Below are 25555 nucleotides of genomic sequence, written 5' to 3'. Positions count from 1 at the left end.
GCAGGTGGATTGGGCAGATGCCAGGACAAAACCAGGTAAGCTGATCCAAACCAAAAAATTTTAATCAGAAACAGGGGCAAGAGTACAAACCCAGGAGCAGAGGGAGCCTGGCGCAAAGCAAAATTGAAAACAGAAAGAAGGTGGGGAAGGTGGTAAAAGGAGCTGAAGTATCAGTGCTGTTTCTCCGTCTGGCATTTGGAAGGTGCACCTTCCGTTTGCAGAGGTGAGCTGAAATAAAGTGAGGCACAGACCGTGCTTGTTCAGACCTTATTCTCAAGTCGTTCAGATTTTAGAAGGATCAAGGCCTAGTGTTTTCATACAGTGGAGTGTGTTTATATAGTCTGGCCAACGTGGAGAACAAAATGCTTATCATTATTTGTTTCCTTCAGGATTTCTGTTGTTCTTTCGTTTAAAACAAGGCCTAAGTGAGCAGTGCTGGTTGGGGCCCCTTGGTTACCGGCGTGAAAAGCACATTAAAGCGTTCCTTCACAGCTCAGGTGTCTGTAATGTGACTAGTCAGGCAAAGCCATTGTTGCTGATAGCCTGCGTGATTCATGGGTAAATAAATGCCACTGTGAAGCTCCTGGGTGTCTTCAAGACAGCAGGCCGCCTTTCTCGGAAGGGCCCACCCCGACGCTCCTCCGGGTCCCTGCAGGGTTTGTCCATTGATGACAGGTCCCCTGTGTAACTGTGTTGTTCCTCTCCGCCTCTCATTCCACTTCGCAGACCGAGGAGAGTGAGTTTTGCCAAAGTATCTGAAACGCTAGGCTGTGAACAGAGATGTGGACCTAAAGTGCCTGTGTTCTTGCTACCCCAAAGCTTGTGATGTAGCCCCACCTGGAGGTGGGGTGGGTGTGTGGGTGGGGCTCAAGGTGTAAGGGGCCTGGCTGAATGCTGACTTTACAGAGAGTAACTAGCTGATCTCGTTGTGGTAGGACACCATCTTGATCCTGGTTTGTTATTTTGTTCAAATCCAGTGAAAACCTGTTTATAATCTGCTTTATTAACTTAATATTTTATCCTGAATATTTCCCACACTGTTGTTTTTCCAGTTGTATTGGGATATAATTGACATGTAGCACTGTATAAGTTTAAGGTGTTCAGCTCCATGCTGTGGTGTTTTTTTTTTCTCTGACGTTATTGTTATCTTCTCTAACATCTGTTCTCTTTTGTTGATGAACTATAATTAATCAACATTGTAATTTTCAGAGCAATTAGTTCAAGGGAGATCTAGTCAAGGAAATGGTGACATGGCCAGATGTTCTGGAACCCTGTGATTGGTGGCCATCGTTTAGGGACATGTGTCCTGAAAATAAACTGGCTTCATGATGACAAGCATCAGCCTCTGGAAAGGAATTTGGCCAAAGTGAGGCTGGGGAATGGTTACAGATAACCTTGTAGAGTTCAGACTTTGAAGTAGAGTCTGCAAAACTAGGCAGGCTGAACCAAGAATGAAGAGGGGCACCTGGGTGGCTCAGTCAGCTGAGCATCTGACTCTTGATTTCAGCTCAGGTCATGGTTCCAGGATCATGGGATCAAGTCTCACATTGAGCCCTGTATCAGACTCCATGCTGAGCATGGAACCTGCTTGAAATATATTCTCCCTCCCTCCCTCCCTCTCTCCCTCCCTCCCTCCCTCTCTCCCTCTCTCTCTCCCTCCCTCCCTCTCTCTCTCTCTCCCTCCCTCCCTCCCTCCCTCCCTCCCCCCCTCCCTCCCTCCCTCCCTCCCTCCCTCTCTCCCTCCCTCCCTCCCTCTCTCCCTCCCTCTCTCTCTCCCTCCCTCCCTCTCTCCCTCCCTCTCTCTCTCCCTCCCTCTCCCCCTCCCCCTCCCCCTCCCTCTCCCCCTCCCCCTCCCTCTCCCCCTCCCCTCCCCTCCCCCTCCCCCTCCCTCTCCCCCTCTCCCCCTCTCCCCCTCTCCCCCTCCCTCTCCCCCTCTCCCCCTCTCCCCCTCTCCCCCTCTCTCCCTCCCCCCCTCCCCCTCTCCCCCTCTCTCCCTCCCCCCCTCCCCCTCTCCCCCTCTCCCCCTCTCTCCCTCCCCCCCTCCCCCTCCCCCCCTCCCCCTCCCCCCCTCCCCCCCCTTCCTCCCTCCCTCCCTCCCCCTTCCTCCCTCCCTCCCCCTCTTTGGCCCTCTCCCTTGCTTGTGTGTGTGTATTCACTCTCTCTCCCCAAAATTTAAAAAAAAAAAAAATGAGGATGGGAGCACCTGGTTAGCTCAGTAGGTTAAACATCCAACTCTTGATTCATGGTTCGTGAGATCAAGCCCCGCATTGGTCTGTCTGCTGTTAGCACAGAGTTTGCTTCAGATCCTCTGTCCCCTGCCCCTTGGCCCCTCCCCTGCTTGTGCTATCTCTCAAAAAATAAACATTAAAAAAAAAAAAAAACGAGGATGAGGAGCCATCCACATGGTAATGGAACAGATAAAGGTTTTTCTGCATTATGGTAGCATTGCAACCTAGGTTTCCCCTGGTGCTGTTAATTTCAGGTCTGCTTAAGAGCAAAGGCAATCTGAGGGGTTAGTCCAGAGGCTCATCCGTCATGGCTGGCCCGGAGGACCCCAGGTTCTTTCCAATCCCCAAGGAGTGGGAAAAGAGTAGGGGGAATGTAGGGGAAAGGTTGAGTAATGGTCAAGGCTCTTTCTAGAAACCCTGACTCTGCTGGTACTGACCCAGGAATGCTAATGGGCATGATTGACTTGAGTACACAAGGAGTGAAGAATGTGATGAGGGGAGGAACTCTGTGGACCAGGAGGAATCTGCTTGTAGCTGGCTGGATGGAAACTGTGGTCCACACAAAAGCACGGAGAAGGAAAGGCAAGGCCGTGGAATTATATTTTATGAGCTGGTTCTCACTAGTAATATCCCCTTTTCCAGCCTTGCCAGAACTTAAGGTTTATGTATAACTCTTCTGGCTTTTTAGAGGCAGGACGATTCTTAACCAGCTCTTGTTTCATACCAGTTGATGAGGTTTTCCTTGGTTTAGCTTCTGCCAAATTTGGAGTAGATTATAGGAGTTTGGGCTGGCAAAAGAATATTAGGATTATCATGGAATAAACCAGGGAAGATGATGAGAGACCACAGGATTTAGGAAGACTAAGCTAAAACATAGACTCGGGAAGATGAGGATCAAAGTGGAACAAAAATACGTCCCCTTCATTTCACACCTGTGGTTATGTAGAGAGAAGGAGGTCTGAAGAGTCATCATCCTATTTGGGATTTCGTGTAACTGGTTCCCTTTTTGAGGGAATATACTACTTTACAAAAAATATGGTTGATTTCCTGAAATTCAAGTTTGATTGTCTTTAACTAGATGAAAAGACATGTGATCCTTAAAAATTAAAATGTTAATCTATTTTAGGCACTGTAGTGAATAACAAAAAAAATCCCTATACTTGTGGAGCCTACATTTTGGTGGGAGAGACATAAAAGACAAAATAAATAAGATATATAACATGCCATAACAGGGTAAGTCCTTTAGAGAAAAGTAAGGTAAGGATTATAAGTGTGTGTTAGGGCTGTGGGGGTTGGCTACAGTTTTAAATAGAGTGTTCAGGTGATTTCTCAGCAATAGAGTGGTCAGAAGGTGATGAGTCAAAAGACCTGAAAGCAGGAGTGCTGAAGCAGACTATTTGGAAATCTAGATGAAGGGCATTCCAGGCAGAAGGAAGAGCATAGACAAAGGTTCTGAGGTAGGAGTTTGAGATATGTTTGAGGAAATGGAGGGAAGCCAACATGACGAGCAGAATGAAAGGTGGTGAAAATCGTAGATAGTGGGGACTTCACTGTAAACACTTTGGTTTCACTGTGACTTGGGAGATCATTTGAGGTAAGCCTTGGGAGGATAAACTGGGGGGTTTTGAGCAGAAGAGGGACTTGACCTGCCCTGCCCTGTGTTTTAACAGGACCGCTTTGGCTGTGTTGAGAATAGACCATGGAGGAACAAGAGCAGAAGCAGGGGGACCAATGGGACTTTTCAGGAACCCAAGTGAGAGGTGGTGGTGGCTTGGCCCTGAGTGTGACTTATATGGCATTAGTGAGACATACTCAAATTCTCAGTATGTTTTGAAGAACCAATAGGATTTGTTGACAGAGCAGGTGTGAGGTGTGTGAGAAAGAGCAGTCAAGCATGACTCCATGGGTTTTGACCTGGGAGGGGCCGGGGAAGGAGCAGTCTGAGGGGAGGGGAGGCGGCGGAAAATAAAAATTCTGTTTTCAACATGGAAAATTTGAGACATCCAAATAGAGATGTCGACGTGCAGTAAAATATATGGGTCTGGAGTTAAAGAGAGCTAGAGATGTGGGAATTAGCGCACAGGTGGTGTTGAAAGCTGTGGACTGAATGAGAACAGCAAGAGGCGGGGTGAAGACACCCTGGACTGAGCCCTGGGGACTCCAGTGTTCACAGGTCAGAGACAGGAGGAAGCAGCAGCAGCGGAGTCTGAGAAGGAGGAGCCAGTGAGGCTGGAGGAAAATGAGGAGAGTCCTGGAAGCCAAATGAGGGAAGTAAAAAGTCCGGGGGGGTGGGGGGGAACGACCAAATCCGCTGATGAGGATGGGAAATTGGAATTCGCGGTGTGGAGGAGACCTTGACAAGAGAAGGCTCAGCTGAAAGGTGGGCTCCAAAACTAGGGAGGATTGAAAACAGGATGGGAGAAAAGGGACTGGATACATAGCATTTAGATAACACTTTCCATTTTTTTTTTTTTTTTCTGAACACAAATGCAGAGCAAGAGGTTATTATGGATTAGGATGAAGAGAGGTTTTGTTTGCCTTTTTTTTTGTTTTTGTGTACAGTTAGTATTAAGATGGCAGGAATGCCCCTGCCCCACCAGCTGGGTTAGATTGTAGGGCCAGGATGGCGGGCAGAGCTGGTTCCAGGCCCGTGCTCTGCCTGCCTGGGAGCCCTACCAGAATATCCTGTCTTCCGCGGTAAGAGCTGTGGCAACATGCTGTTGTTGGATGGTGTCATCCAGTGTACAGAGGAAGGAGTTCTCCTACCAGGAGATGGCAGCCAGCCTGCGCCTCCCCTGCAGCCATCCCAGCCCATGCCAGGTGCTGACCATTGCGTGTGGGGATGGGGGTGCCCTGCAGGCTGTGGTGAAGCGTTCCTCTGGGGAGTCCGTGGTCCGGTGTGAGATTGACGAGGATGTCATTCAGGTCTCTAAGAAGTTCCTGCCGGGCCTGGCCATGGGCTCCTCCAGCGCCAAGCTGACCCTATACATGGGCGACGGTTTTGAGTTCATGGAACAGAACCAGGGCGCCGTCAGTGTTATCCTCACAGACTCCTCAGACCCCATAGGCCCTGCCGAGAGTCTCTTCAAGGAATCCTATTACCTGGACCTCATCGAGGAGATGCGGCAGTTCTGTAGGTCACTCTTCCCTGTGGTGGCCTATGCTTACTGCACTGTCCCCACCTTCCCCAGTGGCCAGGCAGGCTTCATGCTGGGCAGCAAAAATCTGAGCACCAACTTCTGGAAGGCCGTGCAGCAGCTGACACAGAAGCAGGTAGAACAGATGCAGCTGAAATACTACAACTGTGATGTGCACCAGGCAGCCTTTGTCCTGCCCGAGTGTGCTGCCGAGACCCAGGATGATGTAAGCTGAGCCCAGGTGCCACTGCCCAGGACGTTGGGCCAGGGAGCCTCCAGGACTCCTGGGCATGACCAAACCCTTTTTCCCTGCCTGTGTGCCCACCAAGCAAGTGTTACAAGCCCCAGAATGCTGCCCGATGGGCCCGGCTGGGCGGACAGTCTCTCAATGTGGTGTTCAGCCTCCAGGCTTATACCAGCTGTGTATAGCCAAAAACAAACAAACAAACTACAGGAATTACTGTTTGTAAGGTGATGGGAATAATCCAGTAGGGAGAGAAAACCTGACGATGCAGGAGTGAGAAGGAAAAATTTCTGGAATGACATCCTTGAGAAGGCAAGAAAGGAGTGGAATCTGGTCCAGAAGTGGAGAGGTTGGACACCCTTCATGGCCGTAGAGACCATTCATTCTTATAAAAACACCATATGGGGACCCAGGTGGAATTAGTTCAGTAGTTTCGCTAGTAGGATCTTGTTGTTTTTTCTTGATTGCTTCTTGTTTACCCGTGAAATGAGAAGCAAGACATTAGCTAAGATTGAGGAAGGAAGAGAGGAAGAGACCTGGAGAGAGAGGAGAAGGTGTGACACAGTCATCTGAGAGTGAATGTTCTGGGAAATGTAGTATAATTTCCTGGCAGCACTGAGAGCCCACTTGAGGTTGCTGGTCATGATGAGTGCGTGCTTTTCCCATTCAAGTCCAGCTTTGGGGAACAGGTGTACAGTAGGCAACGAGTTTGATTTCACCAACTTGGGGGTTTCTCCCAAGTCAGTTCAGTGAAGCAAGACAAGGCTAAGAGAGTTTCAGGGTGTTTGCAAGAGAGCAGAGGACCAGGGACAGGAGCAGGGTGAGACAATAAGATCAGGAGAGTTAGACCTTAGTGGGGCTTGATAATTTTTGCAGTTGGGGTATTGGAGAGAGTAAACTGGAAAAATAGGAAGTGTTGGTTGGAGAATCCAGTCTTTCTCACTGAGGAAGGAATTACAATAACCAGTACAGACAAGGTCTGGGATATGAGCATTGGAATGAGGGGCTGGGGCAATGTGGAGTTGCAAGGACAGGGTGGTGGAAGGATCACATGTGCATGTGGAAATCCCCAAGAATTATGTCAGGAGAGATGTCTTGGAGAGGTTAACAGTGAGGCAGGGCTTAAATCTTTAAGGAATGAGGGGTAGTGACTCAGGAATGAGTAGATGGCTGCCAAATGAGATGACCAGAGGTAGGAGAGCAATCTGAAGAGGGGCAGGCTAAAAACCAAGAAACAGAGGGAAGTGGTGAGTAGCTTTAGGGATTCAGTCATATCAGGATTTCTCACCCTCAGTACCAAATTTTGGGCTGGATTTCTCTATGTTGTGGGGGCTGTCTGTGCATCGTAGGCATTGTAGGGTGTTTACAGCATCCCTGGCCTCTACCCATGAGATGCCAGGGTTCTTTCCCCACCTGTGACAACCAAATATGCCCAGACATTGTTAAATGTCCCTGGGGGCAAAATTGCCCTCATTTAAGAACCAGTGAGTTAGATGAATACTGAAAAAGCATTGGGGTCCCTGGTGTCCTTCCCTAAAGCTCTTTCTAGGGAGTGCTGGGAATGCCATTCTAATCCAGATTAGAGCAGATTATGCAATGAGCAGGAGAAGAAACAAAGTACCTCTCTTTCTAGGAGTTTGACTGTGAAGGGCTGGAGGATGAGAGCGCAGTAAGCAGAGGAGACTCTGGAGAACCAGAGATGATTTCCTTCTGTGGGTCAGATGGAGCCGTAAACAGACTTAAATATTGATAAGAAGGGTCCATGTGAGGAGAACAACTGACCTAGAGAAAAGAGCGGTCTGAAATGGGCTGTGGAATGGTTTGTAGATGTGGAGGAGTCAACGTTCGATCAGAGGAGCGGCATCTCCAAAGATCCAGGAGCAGCAGGTGGATGCTGCTGGTTTATGATTTGTTGGAGAGAAGCAGAGGGAGTTCTCATCCAACAGCTTCCGTTTTCAGCTGCTGAGAGTGAAGAGAACAGTGAGTGCAGGGGCGGAGGTGGGGGGGAGTTGGCACGTTGAACCAGTTGTGAAATGGGAGACCAAGCTGGCTTGGAAAACCTAGGAAAAGTTCTAGGATGTCTGGGCAGTGGTGAGGGCCTGTGTGGGGCTAGTGACCTGAATTTACAACTAAACCAACCTGTGCTGCTGTGCTTTCTCCAGCATCACTCAGACACCACGAAAGCAGGTAGCAGGATTCAGCCCAAGTTAGGGCTTTGCTAGATGGTTGTGATGGAAAGAGCAGAATATTGGCAAGAGTGCTTTTAAAATGATGAGCTGGGGGGGCGCCTGGGTGGCGCAGTCGGTTAAGCGTCCGACTTCAGCCAGGTCACGATCTCGCGGTCCGTGAGTTCGAGCCCCGCGTCAGGCTCTGGGCTGATGGCTCGGAGCCTGGAGCCTGTTTCCGATTCTGTGTCTCCCTCTCTCTCTCTGCCCCTCCCCCGTTCATGCTCTGTCTCTCTCTGTCCCAAAAATAAATTAAAAACGTTGAAAAAAAATTTAAAAAAAAAAAAAAATGATGAGCTGGGAAATGTAACTATACAAAAGGAGGGGAGGGAAAGAAATGCAAATCTGCAGATTGGTTAGAAAATGTCACAGGGCCTCTGAGGTCATTGTGCAATTAGGTCAGGATGTTAGTGGTGGTCAGAAAGGGGGATTCCTGAGTAAGTGATTTTGGAAAGGCAATTTGTCAAGTAATAACAAGGTTTAGGGTGGGACCATGGAAGTTAGTGCATGAAAGGGAGAACATCATTGGTGATAAGAAGTCAAGTTACTAAGGGGTCAAGGTGGCCCAGTCATGTCTGTGGATGCAGATGTCCTTCTGGATGAGGGAAAACTTGGAATGGAGAGGGAAATGTGAGCCAGGGGCCAGATTTTCTGTGGGCCGGGAGCGTCAGCTGGCAGGTAGGAGACAATAGGCTCTAGGAAACTCTGGGGTCATACTCTGCTTGCATGGACCTAAGGGGAACTATTTTCATCCCAAGAACATTGAGGACTAATGGTCTGGAAGCAACATATAGAATGAGGTGAATGTCAGCCTTACTTTCTTGCCCCGAGTGTGAAAGGTATAAAAGAATAATCAGAGCCAGCTCCCCATACGTCTGCATATTTTTGTTTGCAGGCTTTGTTTCAGAGTGATTGATCAAGTTTTATTTCAAGGTGGGTTCCCACCTTCATCCCCTCCCACCCCTCCTCCCAAATCCAGACGTCATTTTGGTTATTTCTAGCCTAAATGGCCCTGAGGCAAATGAATTGATGCTGGGGCTATTGAGAGAGATTATAGTTTATTTTATGGGCTGTCCAGAGTCTTTCTGGCTAATCCCAGAAATCCAACTGAAGTACCAAGATCTGCCTCAAGCTCACAAGATCTTCTGGATCTGGAAGACTGGGAATAAGCCAGGACCCTTCTGCTCAAGCATTTCTTTACTTGGATTTGTGCTCTTGTATCTTCTACAAAGAAATAGGATGGCTTTGCCTTGTACCTTTTGGCACTAAGTTCACCAAAATAAAAAAGAAAAGGAACTAAACCAAAAAAGGAAACCAAACAAAGGAATGGTGATTTGGCAAAAGGAACTCTCAAAAGAAGAAAGACCAAAGATAGGCTAGTAAGAACTGCTCAGTTGGCCCATTTGCTATGGCAGCAATTCACATGGCATTTCAACTTTGAAAGCATTTTGTACATTTAAGAGCAAAAGGTGAGGGAATGTGTACTTTGCCTGAATATGGAGGGAAGGGGATGTACTCTTTTGCTTTATGTGGCTGATTCCAAAGCTACATTTGTTGATTTGTTAGGATTGGAAGGTAGGAACAAGAATAGGCGGCAGTCCAGCATACAAAGTCTCAGTCAAAAATCTTTCTGACTCACTTCTTTGGAATGCAGAATGTATTTTCCCAGAGAAACAGTCATAAATGGTGATTGGACTTCTGGGTCCAGCCAGCCAGACTAACTAAAGCCAGTTTAACTCAGAGTGCTAACAAAACTTTCATCCCATAATAATAGTTCGCTGAAACACTCCAGTCTTATTTTTTCCATTATTATTAAAATTTTAGAGTAAACTTCAAGTCCAGAGTGAGTGCATGAGTGGAACCTTGTGGAAAAAAATGTTTAGCATGATGAGTGGAAGAGAGGATTGGTTTTGAGTTATTTAGATTCTGAAGCAGTGTTCTGTCCAGAATTTGAGGAAGACAGTATAATGGTATGAGATAACAGACAAAAGCTTATCAGCTTCCATATTCCTTTTGTCTTTTCTGCTAGTGAAGGTGAACTTTAGATTGAAAGGTTCAAGTCCTGGGAAGGAGCTGTAGAAGTCCATGCTAGAGACGCCTGGGTGGCTGGCTGTCTGTTGAGTGTCTGACTTTGGCTCAGGTCATGATCTCACTGTTCCTGAGTTTGGGCCCCATCTCGGACTCTGTGCTGACAACTTGGAGCCTGGAGCCTGCTTCAGATTCTTTCTCTCTGTCTCTCTAAAAAATAAATAAACATTAAAAAAAAAAAAAAAAAGTCCTTGGGGCACCTGGGTGGCTCAGTCGGTTGAGCGTCCGGCTTTGGCTCAGGTCACGATCTCACGGTTCGTGGTTTCGAGCCCCGCATCGGGCTCTGTGCTGACAGCTCGGAGCCTGGAGCCTGCTTCGGATTCTGTGTCTCCCTCTCTCTCTGCTCCTCCCCTGCTCATGCTCTGTCTCTCTCTCTCTCTCCTTCAAAAATAAATAAAAACATTAAAAAAAAAAGTCCATGTTGCATGAGACTGTTGTAGGAAGGTATATCATTATTCCAAATGAGTTTAAATTTCTTAGCTAGAAAAATTATATATCAACCAGGGTATTGAAAGAGCAGGTGAATTTGCTCGTGGAATCACAGTTGCTAATGGAGGTGATGTGAAGGCTGGGGCAATTACCAGAATAATAGAGGGACAAATGTGACAATTTTCCAGAAGGGGTAGGGTTAGGGTAGAAGTTGGACATAAACTAAATTCTGATAAATGGAGACATTGACACCGGAGTATTACTCTCCAGGAATATCACAAGATGAGATTTTTAAGTGGGTGGTTTGTGAATGTTAGAAAAAGGAAAGGTCATCAGGAGCCAGTGCAAGTTCAATATAAATAAGTCATGTCAGAGCACATTACCTTTTTTTTTTTTTTTTAATGAGGGTGATTATAATGGTAGAACAGGAGAAAGCCACAGACATGTTTGTGTTTTTAAAAATTGGAGTATAGTTGACACATTTTTGTGTGTTTTGAGTTTAGCAAATGGTGTGAACAAAATTGAATTTAAATACAGAATGAAGAAATGTGGACCTAGTGAGAGTATACTTATCTGGGCAATTGATCTTGGTACCAAGACTGTGGAACAATGGCTGGAAATCAATTTCTAGAGGAGACAAAAATCAATATGAATTAAAGTAATGGCCTGCTCCTGATTCACAAATATGTGCTGCCTAAGTACAAATCATAAGAGCTGAAGTTAATGACTGATTATGTGAAAAGCCTAGGTGTTTGGCTAATTAAATCTTAGTATGAATCAAGCATGTAATAACAATGTCAAAAAGTTTATGCAAGTTTAGGTTGTATTTGCACCTTTGTGTCCAAAACAAAGAAAGTACTAGGCTTCTCCCATTCAGTATTGGTAAAGCCACTTGGGCCCTCCATTTTAAGGAGGGGAGGCCATGTTGATGGGGAAAAACAAGTGGTAGATCCTGACACTTAGGCAAAGCAGGACATCAAGTTTAAATATTTGATAATAGCAGTTGGTGGATGGAGTTGCAAAATATAGTATTAAGATCTATGAATCGGAGGTATAGATAGGCAGACATTTCATTTTAGTGGAAAGATGTTTAATTCTTCAGAGGAGTTTAAATATAGACAGACTGGATAACAATCTAGGCAGATGATGTATGCTTTAACCAGGATGTATCAGTGGGGATGGGAAGGAAGAACATACATGTTTTATGTGTAGCAGGACTTGGTAGCTGATGGCAAGCAGGGAATGACAGAAAGACAGGATGTTTCTGGGAATATAACACCCTAGTAAGTGGCTCACTGATGAATCTGAGTTGCGTTTGTTTTATTTCCCCCCCTCTTTCAACCTGTTGTCATCATCAGCCAAATTTCCTCCTTGTAACAGTGTTCATTCTACTGTTTTTTCCCCTATTTTCAGAAAGCCTCCACTGAAATGCCTTGTGAATTCTTGCCCCACGCAGTATCCCATTTGAAATTCAGTGATCTATCCATTATCTGGGGAAATGTCAACATTAATTTGACAAAAACAGGCATGAGGAAAGCAGGGAGCCCTGGGCATTCTGAACAAAGATGTAATATCAGTATTTACCATGGAACTCATTTGATTATAAGTCATCTAGAAGCATGCCACAATAATGGTCAGAAAAGCCCACAGAAGCAAAAGAATCAAGTTAAAGTTGAGAGTCTGCTGGTAAATAACCTGACTGCCATGACCTAAAAAACAGCACTAATGGAAGAAGTTGTAATAAAAATTTAAAGAGAAACACAGAACTTGGCAGAAATGTATACACAGAATGGATTCACAGGATTCCTGAAAATTGAAAAGGAGAGAGATCTGTAGGATTTCAACTATAGCTATCCCTCCCTCTGTACCACAAACCCCATATTTTGAATTTGTAATTAGTTTGAAAGGCTTGAGGGCTCTGGAAAGATCATTTAAAATCCCTTTATTTCTGAAGTCCTACTAGCTAATTGCAATTTTCCTTGTTTTGACAAATTAATAATAAAAAAGTGCATCTTTACTGTAAGTCTCAAATGTATTCCTTAAATCTGTCTCTGGTTAAAAAAAAACAAAAACCTGTAAGATAGGTTTTTAATCAAAAAAAAATTCTAATGGCCCCTTCAAAAGGAAAATGCATTTACAGTTCCTTCTCCCAAGGCACTTTTTGAAATGTAGATTAATGTGACCTGATAGATTGTAATAACGACCAAAGAGCATTTTCATTAATTATAATGAGCAAACCAATAATATAGATCTTTACAGTGTTAGTATGAATTAGAATATATCAAGACGATACTTGCAGCTGGAGTAAAATTTGACTAAGTCCAAATCCCTTAAAATAAAAACACATAATGAAAATTTTGACAGATTATTCAGTGATGCTAATGGTATCACCACCATTTCATGATTTTTAAGACAGTCTTAAGTGTTTTTAAAAAGTAAATACACTGTCTTGTGACATAAGTAGTAAGAAGGTTGAAGAAGAGAAAAGTGAATGAGAGGAGGTACTTCTGAGACTTTGAAAAGTGTTTTTCTTTTTTTTTTTTTTTCCTTTTTTCTTTTTTGTTAGAGTCATTTCTAAAGGTCCCCTCCCCGCCCAGGAAGTTGAGCATGAGGTAGAATTCGAGGGATTTAGAAGCCCTCTTCCGGTTCTGCTCTCAGTCCCCTATGGGCTTTTTCTTTTAGGACCTCAGTCTCCTTATGTGAAAAAGCAGAAAAATCAGCAGATTTCCTCACTGGGGTGTTGTTCAGTGACTGCATGCACAGTGATTGAAAAGCATTTTAGCTATCTTAAAAGCATATTCATAAAATAATAATATAGTGAGAAGCCTTATCTAAGATTTATGGATACTTATAGCCGGCAATACAGATTGCAGGCACCGGGATAGCCAACCTTCAGATGACCACAGCCCCACATTGCTAACCCCAGCTGTACCCCTTCCTGTTTCCTTTCAGCTGAAATCGGATGGTGTTGTCATCAGAAATTGGTTCTGTTCTCCGTAGAAGAGCACACGGGCATTTGTGACTCAGTGCTTCTGAGAAAGTAGTTACAGGCATTAGATATCTACCAAGTTTTCAGTGGGTTGAGAATTAATCCTACTCAGCAATATTGTAAAATACCAACAGTACAGTCTTATCAATAAATAAATATGTTGGGCACTTACTAACACTTGCTAATAGGATTTTCAATTGAACTAGAAATAAGAGCTATTTAAATTATGCACTATTTTGAATAAACCGCTATCAGCTTCACTAAATTTTGCCGTGAAATTTTCATGTATTCATTCATTCAATATTTATTAATCAGTGTGCTTTGAGGAATACCAAGCAGTATATCTCAACGTTTCCCCTCAAGGCCAGGAGTGGGTATGCTGTTGCCTCTGGCCCCTGCACAGTGTCTTTGTATCTGACAAATGTTAGTCCTGCAACCACTCCTGGTTAGTTGGTTGAAGGAGAGAATATCAGGCAGTGTGCAGTGTTTGGTGACTTCCAAAGGCACGCACAGCAAAAGTGCTGGAGGAGTTCGGTTAGGATGGCAGTCCTCAGCTCTGTTGTGCATAAGAACTCCCCAGAGAGCTCTTTGGAAAAGTGAAGGTCCAAGCTGACCTTTATGTGCTAATCTTGCTCTTGGTTAAAACCTGAATGTGTTTAAATAAAGTTTATGAAGGTGACTCTAATGTACAGCTAGTTTTAAGAGCCATTTTCTTTGAAAAATTTGTAATTAAAATTTTTTCTTTTAATTTTTTTAATGTTTGTTTATTTTTGAGAGAGAAAGAGTGCAAGCAAGGGAGGGACAGAGAGAGAGATACACAGAATCCCAAGCAGGCTCCAGGCTCAGAGCTGTCCGCACAGAGCCCGATATGGGGCTCGAACTCACAAACAGTGAGACTATGACCTGAGCTGAAGTCGGATGCTTAACCGACTGAGCCACCCAGGCGCCCCTAGGTTTGTAATTTTAAAGGAGGTGGTGGTATATAGCTCCACCTTGAAGGGTACATTTCACTAGGTACTGAAACCTGTACCGAAAGGTATACCAATCCAGAAAACAGAATCAGTAGTGTATGTATATATATATATTATATATATATATATATATATATATACATAGGTACACACAGGTGCACACTTTCAAATGTGTATGTATAGTTGTATGTATCTATACATACACAGAGATTTATTAAACAGATGCATTTATTTTTAAACTCTTTTGAGAAAGAGAAAGCACAAGTGGGGGAAGGGCAGAGGGTGGGGAACAGAGCATCTGAAGCAGGCTCTGTGCTGACAGCAGAGAGCCTAATGTGGGGCTCGAACTCATGAACCGCAAGATCATGACCTGAGCCAGATGCCTAACCAACTGAGCCACGCAGGCGCCCTTGATTTATTAAACAGAGTTAGCTGAAGGGATTGGTTTATGCAGCTGTGGGGTATAATCCACAGACATGCTGGCAGGAAGGGCAGGGGCGGCTGCTGCAGTCCATAGGTGGAACTTCTTTTTTTTCAGAGAAGCCTCAGGATTTTTTTTTTTAAGACCCATCAACTGATTAGGTGAGTCCCACCTAGATCAGTGAGAATAATATCCTTTCCTTTAAAGTCAACTGACTGTACATGTTAACCACATGTATACAGTTCCTTCACAACAACACTTAGATTAGTGTTTGATTTCATAACCGGGTCCTGTAGCCTGGCTAAGCTGACACACAAACCTGACTGCCACAGTGGATATATTACAGAGGGTATCCTACTTGCATGGGCAAATGAATGGAAGTGGAGATGAGGAAGATGTGTCCAGTTTGTATCCAGTTGATCTAGGGTAGTGGGAGGAGATGAAGTTAGTTTAAGGCTAAATGTAGCTGTATTGGACTTTTGAGCTGAAAAGACAAAGCAATGCTATAGCAGCACTGTCCCAACAGAATTTTCGGTGTGATGGAAATGTTCTGTCTCTGTGGTGGCCGACACCATAGCCCCTTAGCCACGTGCGGCTGTGGAGACACATGAAGGGTGTTAGTTCCAAACCTCCTTGGGACCTTCCTGGGTAAAATCTGAAAGTGACGCCGTACTTGAAGAGAAGGAGAGACTAAAGAAAGAGGCCACTCCATATCAGGAGGTGGACAGTTTAATGAGCAAGGGAACTTATGAGGCTTTTCTTACGTGGACCTAAAGGCAGGAAGATCTCCACCCCCGCCTGCCAGTATCTTAAAAGTTGCTATAGAGGCCTTAACTAGGTTCAGTCATGTATATGGACCAGATGGTCTGAATTCCACATCACTATCTCAAGGTTGTGTCCTTGGGGCAGCTTCTGGGAGCAGTGAAGGCAAGTGGAATGTACTTTTCAAGGATGGTGGGTGGGAGGGGGGGGGGCAGTTGGTGAGGAGCCTCTGATTGTTGGAGTCCAGCTCCTGGGTCAATCAGCGGTCATGTCCTCTCAGTGACTTACCCTAACATGTGATTAGTGATACAGAGGAACTGAATTTGAATTTTTTAAGGTTTATTTATTTATTTTAAGAGAGAGAGAGAGAGAGCGTGTATGTATGCATGCAAGCGGGGGAGGGGCAGAGAGAGAGAGGGAGAGAGCAAGAATCTCATGAACTCACACACCATGAGATCATGACCTGAGCCAGAATCAAGAGTCTGACACTTAAGCGACTGAGCCACCCAGGCTCCCCACAGAGGAGTTTTTAATTAATTTAAGTAGCTCTGTGTGGCTAGTAGTTACTGTTGGACAGTGCAGCTGTACAGAGGTCAGTCTGGCAGGGGGTATACAGGATGCACTGGAAGGAGAGAAAGAAGGCAAGCAGTCCAGTTAGTAGACTAGTCGTACCGCCCCAGGCAGGGCGGGCAGTGCAGGAAGAGGGGAAAGAAGGGAGAGAGATGGGAAATGGAGGAGAAGGGAACCAACGCTGATATTAGGGTTGGCCACTTCTATACCTTCTTGCTTTCCCCTTGTCCACCTAAACCCTTCCTGTCAGGCAGATGTCCGCAGCTCCTCTTTTCTCGCCGGCTGTCCTCACACGGGCTTCCCTAGCTTCAGTTACCGCAGACCTCTGTGTTAACAGCTCCCAAGATTCTACTCACAGTCTTAGCTCTTTCCTCTCAACCTCAGGCCCCTGATATCTCCGCTTGGAAATCTCACAGACTCTTATTGGTCTCCCCTTCTACCCATACTGCTTTTTCAGTTTTGTGCATTTTGGTACATGCACAAAATATAATCACCATCCTCTCAGCTGCTCAAGCCAGAAACCTCAGACTCCTCCTCCTGATATTGTTCCCGATCTGCTGTTTCTTTAAATTTATTATGTATGTATGTATGTATGTATGTATGTATGTATTTATTTATTTAGAGCATGAGTGGGAGAGGGGCTGAGACAGAGAATCCCAAGCAGGTTCTGTGTGGTCAGCGCCAGCGCCCGACTTGGGGCTTGAACCCACAAAACCACGCTATCATGACCTAAGCCAAGGTCAGGAGTGGGACGCTTAACCGACTGAGCCACCCAGGTGCCCCTAACCTGCTATTTCTAAGTGTAAGTTACAGCTTGTCTGTCTCTGTGTCTTCACTTCTGTTGCTCCCCCCTCAGACAAGGTCACTACCTGTCTTCCCTGGACTCTCACAGTCCCGTCGCCACTTTTGCCACCCGCATCTCTATTCTCTAACCACTTCCTTGAAAAGCAGAAATCAGATACTTTCTTCTGTGATGCGTAACATAATTTCCCCCCTGTTGCTTTATCTGTAATATTACAAAATATCACAGGATAAAGGGTTAATTAATTTCAGTTGATTTATTTAATAATATTTATCCATTTAGTATTTCTATAACCCTATTAAGCAGGTACTATTGGGAAATATCACTGAAATATCCCTTGGGGCATATATTCTAGTGAGAGAAACAGACATTAATCAAATAATTACACGAATAACTACACAATTAAAATTGTGAGATGTGACATTTAAGGAGGAATATAAGGTGCTCTGAGGGTATATGAGGAGGAGAGCTAAGCTAGCCAGGGAGCTCAAGGAAGGCCTCCATAAGGAGGAGTTGGCTAAGGAAAGGGAGAGATTCTAGGGAGTGGGGGCCACATGTGTAAAGAGAGAAGGGAAGTACTTTATTTCAATGGAATACAATGTAATGATTAAAAACTTTAATGGAATAAAGAACCTGACAACTGCATTGGGATGGAATGTGGTCTTAAATTTTTCAAGCCTTCTGGAGCAGCTTTTGGAAACCAACCAAACTTGTATAACATGGTTCTGTTAAACACTTTGACTTGAATGTGATCTCAAGTCAATATAGCAAGTATCTATCTGTTGGCTTACTTTCCTGGGGGCTATAAGTTAAAAAGAAAAAGCAGGATTTTTTTTTTCTCTTTATTGTTATAATCCAATAAAAATGATAATATGCATACATAAAAATAGATGATGTACTCTATAGGTATTGTATCATACTATTATTATAATTTATATAATGGAAAATTAAGAGCCAGAATGAATGGTGTGAAATGGTGGTTCTAAAGGTTTTATATTCTTTCACTTTATACTCTTAAAGTATGGACCCCAAAGAGCTTTTCATGTGGGTATATTGATATTTACTATAGTAGAACTTAAAACTGAAAAAAATTAAATGTATTAATTTACTTAAACAAAACTAATAAACTCAATATATATAAACATAAAACATTTTAATAGAAAATAACTTTTTTTTTAAAACAACATAGTAAGAAGAGTGGCATTACACATGTATTTTACACATCTCTTTAAGAGAAGGCAGCTGGATTCTTAATATCTGTTTCTGTAGTTAAAAGTTCCAGTGTGTTGTTTTGGTTGAAGTATGTGAAGTAGACCCAGCCTTACACAGATAGGTGGTCAGAAAAGAGAGTTGTTTATAGTCTTTTCAGGTAATTCTAGATATTCTTTGATACCACATTGAAACTTGACAGGTAAGTAGCATCTTAAAGGTTCGTTGTAATATGAAATGTGAAACCATATCAACAAATTTTTGTATATTAAAAACCTGTCTTGCATTTTGAATGGATCTTTACCCAAGCCTAATTTTTATCACTATTCACAGGGCAGTTGAAAATATTGGTTCACTGAGTTAAGTAGCTCTTACAAATGTTGACCCATTTTGTTATACAAGGTGAAAAAAATGACGTTTGTTAACACAGCCCCAGTCTCACCCAGTGAAGCTAAGGAATATTGGGAAGCTGTGAAGTGCACAGTGGTGAATACAAGTTGTCCTAAATTCTAATACTTGTTTGAAAACTTGAATTTTATCATAAGCAATAAATATTGTCAGTTGTTTCTCCTGAAATGACAGTTTCACTTTGTTCATTTTCTGCAAAATATCTACCAAATATCCAAGTCTATACAACTGAATTTTGTTAGTTATCTGTCAAGTAAAGTGGTATCTGTGAAAAAAAATTGGCAACTGAAAAATTATATAAGCACTTTTCCTCAAGACAGCCATCATACTACAGTGTGCATGAGAAGTGCTTTATGGGTACTTCCATTTCTTCACACAGAATAATGAAAAGCCCGGTACTCAAGGGTCAGGATTTAATAATGTTAGTCATTGTTACAGCTTCATCAAGAACATTCTTAAGTGAAGTGACTCTACTGTATGCAGTGGTAAAGAATACAATGACAAGTAAGCCAGTTTGGTGCCACTGCTGAGTTTGCTAAGATGCTGGGAATTTTACCCGCCATTGTTTTTGCACCATCATTGCAGGTGTTAACACAGTGAGGAAAATAGATAACATCTTAGTATTATAAAAATGGTTGTGACCCTATGGGCCCCCTGAAAAGGTCTCAGGAATTCCCAGAGGTCCTCAGAACACACATGCGTTGGCATAGACAGTAGTGTAAGAAAGAAAGAAACAGAAACCCATTGTTAGGAAGGCTTCATGAGCGAACGGACTTAGACCTTAAAGCAGAATTAAGATTTTGATAGGTGGGAAAGAGAAGGGAAAGGGATTTTAGGAAGGGAAATCATGTGAGTAAAGGAGTAGAGGCAGGAAGTAGCATGATGTGGCCAAAACACTGATGAGAAAGGATGTTTGGGTTGGAGGGTTAGGAATGGAGAGTGAGTGATTATTTATAAAATATGGGATATGATGATACTACGGGGGAATCTTGAATACCTATCAGAAAAGTTTGCGTTTTTTCCAGAAGTCACAGGGAGTAATTGAAGGTTTTTGAATCCTGTGACATGAACATGTTGGTTTAGGACCATCCATACGGCGAAAGTGTATAAGGTAAATTTGACAATCAGGACAACTGGATGCAAGGAGACTGATTGGAATATTAATTTAGTTTGTGAGCGTCAAGAATGCAGACTAGAGAGGGGTGCCTGGGTGGCTCAGTTGGGTAAGGGTCCAACTTAAGCTCAGGTCATGATCTCCCAGTTTGTGGGTTCGAGCCCCGCATCAGGTTTTGTGCTGACAGCTCAGAGCCTGGAGCCTGTTTTGGATTCTGTGTCTCCCTCTTTCTCTGCCCCTCCCCCGCTCATGCTCTGTCTCTCTCTGTAAAAACATTGGGGGAAAAAAAATACAGGCTGGAGAGATGGCAGTAGATGGACCAGAGTGAAATGTAGACCAATTGCTTCAAAAGTAGAAGTGATATGAGAACTAAAGAAGAAAAAGTCAAAGGTTACTTGCATATTATATTTTATAACCCCATTTCCTTGCCAAGGACATTGTTAGGGAAATGAACAAAACTGGGTGTTTCTATATAAGGTCTCACTTGAGACTTTTTCCTCTCCCCAAAATCAGAATGCTTCCCTTTTTTCTGATAGCAAGAACTGGATCATTGAACACATTTCCTTTTTGACCTGGAGCCAGGAGGCTTTGTGCCAAATATCATATTAAAATCATAACAATTACACTTGTCCCAGTGGTTAGTACATTTCTTACTTCTTCTTTCTCTGGCCTGATTCTCTTCTCTCTTTCTTTATAATTCATTAATCTTACTATTTTCATTCTATTTAATGCCAGATATCAGAAGACCTTTTTTGAAAGAGGTTGACAGTGGGAGAGTCTTTTAGGGTTCCTAATACCAATTCCAATGTGAAGGGTTATTCCCCAATGCCCAAACACTAAGTGATTCTTGCACACCAGTTGGGTATCAGAGAATTCAAGTCAATTCTGACACTGTCTACCAGGAGATAGCATCAGATTGCACAGGTTAAGGACTCAGTCCTACAAAATTGCTTTCCACATCCCACTTCAGACTCTAGTGGCAAACCTCAGGCTGTTACCGGTGCTTCTGATCAACTGGCTACAGATTGGGGCTTCCAACAACCTCCTTTTTAGGTTCAACTAATTTGCTGGAGCAGCTCACACAACTCAGGGAAACATTTACTTATATTTACCGGTTTATTAAAGGACATGAATCAACAACCAGATGAGGCAATACATAGGGCAAGGTAGGGGGAAAGAGCATGGAGCTCCTGTGTCTTCTCTGGGTATGCGACCCTCCTCTCATCCCCATATGTTCACTGACCTAGAAGCTCTCCAAACCCAGTTCTTTTGGTTTTTGTGGAGACCTCATTGCATGCCCATGATTGACTAAGTCTTTGGCCATCGGCCAATTCAAACTCCAGCCTGTCCCCCATCCTTGGAGGTGATGGGGGGGCCTGAAAATTCCAATTCTCTAATCACATGGCAGCCAGTCCCCCACCCTTGGGTGGGGTCCAAAAGTCACCTTCATTAATAGGATACCCATTTCGCCTTTATGCCTGTGAAGCATTTTCAGGAACCGTGGATGATTCTTAAATCATTATATCACAGGGAGAAGAATATAATGTAATGATAATCTATTAATCCTTCACATATTTTGTTCATTGATAGGATAGGACTCTACATCAGTCACATTTTACTGAGAACCTTAAGAAAGCTAAAAAGACTCTGACATTGAAAACCAAAGTACCAAGGTTAAATTTCAAATTAAATAAATTCAGTTATTCTGGTTTCCCAATTCAAAGCAGATGAGAAGCAGCAAGTAAAAGGGTAGTGAAATACCTACTAAAAATAGGTAAAATGAGAGTGTTTCAGTCAGTTAAGCCTCTGACTTCGGCTCAGGTCATCATCTCACGGGTTTGTGAGTTCAAGCCCTGTGTCAGGCTCTGTGCCTGGAGCTTGCTTCCCATTCTATGTCTACCTCTCACTCTGCCCCTCCCCTACTCTTGCTCTGTCTCTCTCTCACTCTTTCTCTCAAAAATTAAAATTAAAATTAAAAAAAAAAATAGGTAAAGTGATATCAAACGAAATGACTATTCATAACCAGAATAATGTCAGAAAAAGCAAGATGTGGGTGCAAATTCCTCAGGATTATAGATTATGTGAATGCACGCAACACAGCTAGTAATTAATAAAGAACTGTCACATGTTAGAGAAAACTAACAGCTCACATTTTTTGTGCTTTTACTATGTTCCAGGCTCTCTGCTATTGCTTTTCATGTATCGTTGTACTTAATCTTCACAATAACCATGCATTTCTATGATTTTCTCCTCTTCACAGATGAATACTTTTAAAGAAATAAAATATATACACAAAGGTACACTGCTTTGTATGTGGCAGAGTTGTGTTTTGAAATGGGCTCAGCTGGATAACAAAGCCTATGTTCTTTATTCTTATTGGGGGGCTTCCTTCACGTTTACCTCAGTAATAATAATAGCTAAGTTATGTTCAATATCCTTTTAAAAGATCTCAAAAAATACTGTGTACTGTGTTTGAGAAAATTTAGAGCACAAAAAGGCTAAAGTAACATTTTTTTAATTGGTATAATGTTTATTTAAAAATACATTTCCTCAGAGAACTTTATTTCTTGAAAATTCCCAACAATGGGCTGGAAGAAGTTTTGTAAAGTGTTATTTATTATCTACAGTCAGTTTCAAACTTTTGTGCCATTGTTTTATTATTTTTAAAATGTTTTTAACGTTTTTATTCATTTTTGAGAGACAGAGACGGAGTGCTAGCAGGGGAGGGGCAGAGAGAGAGGGAGACAGAATCCGAAGCAAGCTCCAGGCTCTGAGCTGTCAGTAGAGAGCCTGACACAGGGCTTGAACCCATGAATGGTGGGGTTATGACCTGAGCTGAAGTTAGATGCTTAACCGATTGAGCCACTCAGGTGCCCCATTTGTGCCATTGTTTTGAATGAGTCCTGTGGTTTTTTAAATTTTGTTTTGGAAACCTCTGTGTATTCTCATTTTCATACCACAAAGAACAGCCATTCTTGTAAACTACTAGTGAGTTAAAGGAAAAAAAAGTTCTATCTCTATAAAACAACCAGCTGATAGGCAATGTCACAATTCTTTGCTTTGCTGGGCACTAGATGCTCTGATTTCTTTTTCTTTCTCTCGCTTTGAATGAGTTTGTAAACATCAGTTGTCAGAGAAGTAGTCTGAGAAGATTATGGACATGGGACATAACAGTCCATGGGGGGATAACTGTTGATGACAGGACTCTAGTGGTGCAAACACAGAGCAACTGAAAAGCTAAAAATAACCCGGGGCAATTCTTAGACTAGAAATGGAAACATCCTGTGAAAGATGAAGAGCCTCTGGGAGTGACGGATTATAACTTTAAGGGAGTCTGCAAAAGAAGAATTATACATGATCCTAGTAAAGAGTGTGATTCATTGCCTCAGTTACACCCTCGGTGATACCTTTGTTAGCTTCCTCAGCTTGACAGTCTGAATGGCCAATTTGAATCTCCATTTTCTTTTCATTCTCAGATTATAATCACCCGCTAGGGGATAAGGTTTTCATTCACAAGCATGCATATTCAGGGACCAGTCACCCTGGTCACATGTGACTCAGGTGACTAAGAAAGGTGAGTAGTTCATAGCTATGGATATGGTAACTACCAGTAAATATTTTTTCATCATAACTGGGTAGTTTTCCAAGTACTGAAAGTACTTACATGTGTGAAAGCCAGTTGAAGTGTGTGGTTGACTAAGCGGAATAGGAGGGAAGGTGGAAGGAAACCTGTGATTATGAAGTCACGTGAAAACTATTTTACCTTGAGACTAATGATCTGAACATTGTAGATGGAATATTGTGAAAGTCCACTAAATCATGAGGGATCTGGTTGTAGCAGTATTATTTTGGTTCTGATTCCAGAATAGAAGATTGAGAGTTATTTCTTAAACATCCAAAAAGTGTAATTTAGGACAGCCATCCTGCCTAGGTGGGAAAACCTATACAACATTTTTCCTCAAGAGGTAGTACAAACTGAAGATGCTAACAGATTCAAAACATATTTAAGAATGTTAAATACATAATGTGGTATTAAAGCAAAAGCAGGACACTTTGGGGATGTTGAAACCTTAAGAGGTTAGCCTCTAGGAGGATAATCATTCCCTTTCAGAAATATCCTCATACATCACTTGTCTTGTTTTATCATGTCTATCACTTTATCTAAGACTTTATTGGGAATATTTTGCAGCTTAATCTCTCTCACAGTTCACCACTGTTACCATTATCAGATGAGAACTGTGCAAACAGGTGATGGCTTCTTCTAGAAAAGGAAGAATATGAAAATAACCACTATAGGCATTTTCACACTGGTTTTTTTTTTTCTTTTGTGACTTTTCTTATTCTTCTTTTCTGCAGATCACCTTTAAAGAAGGCTAAACAGGGGTTTTAAAATGGTGGGAAAACAGGAGAGCAAAAACCAACCAACCAACCAACCATCCGTGTAGTCTTGTTAATAAAAATCCCAATCCCCTGTCTCACATTTGACTGTGGGATTGAGGAAAAGGTTCAGGCAGAGTCCCTCCCCTAGGAGGACGCTGCTAAGTGAGCATCTTCCTGCAATCTTCCTGAAACCCTAGTTACTTAACTCCTTTTAAGGAAGTCTTATTTTAAAGGTCATTAAAAGTTCTATTTTCATATTTCGTCAAACTTGCTTCAGAAATTTTAAGAATATTTAAAGCCATATGAGAACTTTATTTAATCAAACTACTGTTTCCATGGCATGGCCTGCAGGGAAGTACTTAACAATAATTATGCTTAAGGTATTACGGCCTTTATACTCATCCAGCACCTTAAATGTGATGTTCTAATAATAGAACTCCAGAGTTTAACACAAGCAAAAGGAAACAAAAGCAAAATGCATGTACCAAATGAAGAGGCTGCCGGCATGTGAACATTCCCTTGTGTGTATAACCAAAAAAATAAAATAAAAAGGAGCAGCAGCATCTTTAGGCACAATCTAATGATATTTATAAGTGAACCATATCCCTGTGGACAAATTATGGAAACTAGTAAGCTCAGCTATTTGGGAACTGGTTATAGCCATGCAAGACTGTTTTTTAGGAATTTGTACATCAATTTTTGACTTTCAACAAAAATCACTTATAAACTAAATAAGTATTAAGCTCTAAAAAAGTTTTGAGTAAAGATATATAACTGATATGTGGTAGTTACAAAGGTGGCATGGAAGCTGTAAGGGAAAGTATGTCAACCTGGGGCAGTGATCTCTAAAATTTGTATCAGCACATTCCAATTCCATGTCTGAATTTCAGACATGTCAACGTTGTTGAACCCAGGACTGATTGACAGTACCCTAAAATATTTGTCCCTTTTCCTTTTTGGGATTTAGTTGGTAATTTTATGGACCCCTTTTATATCGCCATTCATCAACTCACCCCATTTGCCTGCATGGTTTTTAGGATCTCATCAGTAAAACCCAAGAGAATCTACTGAATAGAGATTAAATAATGAGATAGTTCATTTAGGTCAAGAATGGTAATTGGCATTTCACAAAAGCAGTAATTCATTTGGGCAGTACCCATAAAAATGTTGGTGCTCCCTAATTAAAAAGTACAAATGAAAAAAAATATTTTGACTCTCAAGGAGACAGTGAAACTAACAGAAATCTGGTAAGGGTGGGAAAGGAGACTTTCATGTGCTCTGCTGGTGGAAGTGTTCATTTATTATAAATATCACGGATGAAAATTTGGCACTGTATACATCAAAAGCTCTTGAAAAAGCCGTGCCACTTAAAATCTGCTTCTAGAACTTAGCCTAAGGAAATAGTAATTGAACATGTGCACAGATACATATGTACAAGGATGCTCATTGCAGCGGTGTTTATAAAAGCAGCAAATTGGAAACAATTTATGTGTTCATCAGTGGAGGAAATGTTTATATTGTAGTGATTAAGCATGACTCAGAGCTTTAATATCAAGCTAGAAAAATGTGATAGATGTT

The 25555-nt window shown here is 42.6% G+C and overlaps 2 protein-coding genes across 3 annotated transcripts in view; both read left to right on the top strand.

The window, feature by feature from the left end:
- Nucleotides 1-25555, top strand: part of ANO6 (anoctamin 6) — a 194880-nt gene that overhangs the window by 80093 nt on the left and 89232 nt on the right. The window lies entirely within an intron of this gene.
- Nucleotides 3928-7884, top strand: LOC109249268 (spermidine synthase-like). Its single transcript, XM_053894715.1, is given in 3 exon segments — nt 3928-3981; nt 4838-4980; nt 4982-7884. Coding segments are annotated over 3 exon segments (816 nt in total). The 3' UTR covers nt 5601-7884.

Source organism: Panthera pardus, unplaced genomic scaffold, assembly GCF_024362965.1.
Source record: "Panthera pardus isolate Hobbes unplaced genomic scaffold, ASM2436296v1 HiC_scaffold_6, whole genome shotgun sequence".
In the NCBI taxonomy this organism is placed as follows: Eukaryota; Metazoa; Chordata; class Mammalia; order Carnivora; family Felidae; genus Panthera; species Panthera pardus.
The sequence above is the reverse complement of the archived record's forward strand: the minus strand, read 5'-3'. Positions and strand labels throughout refer to the sequence as shown.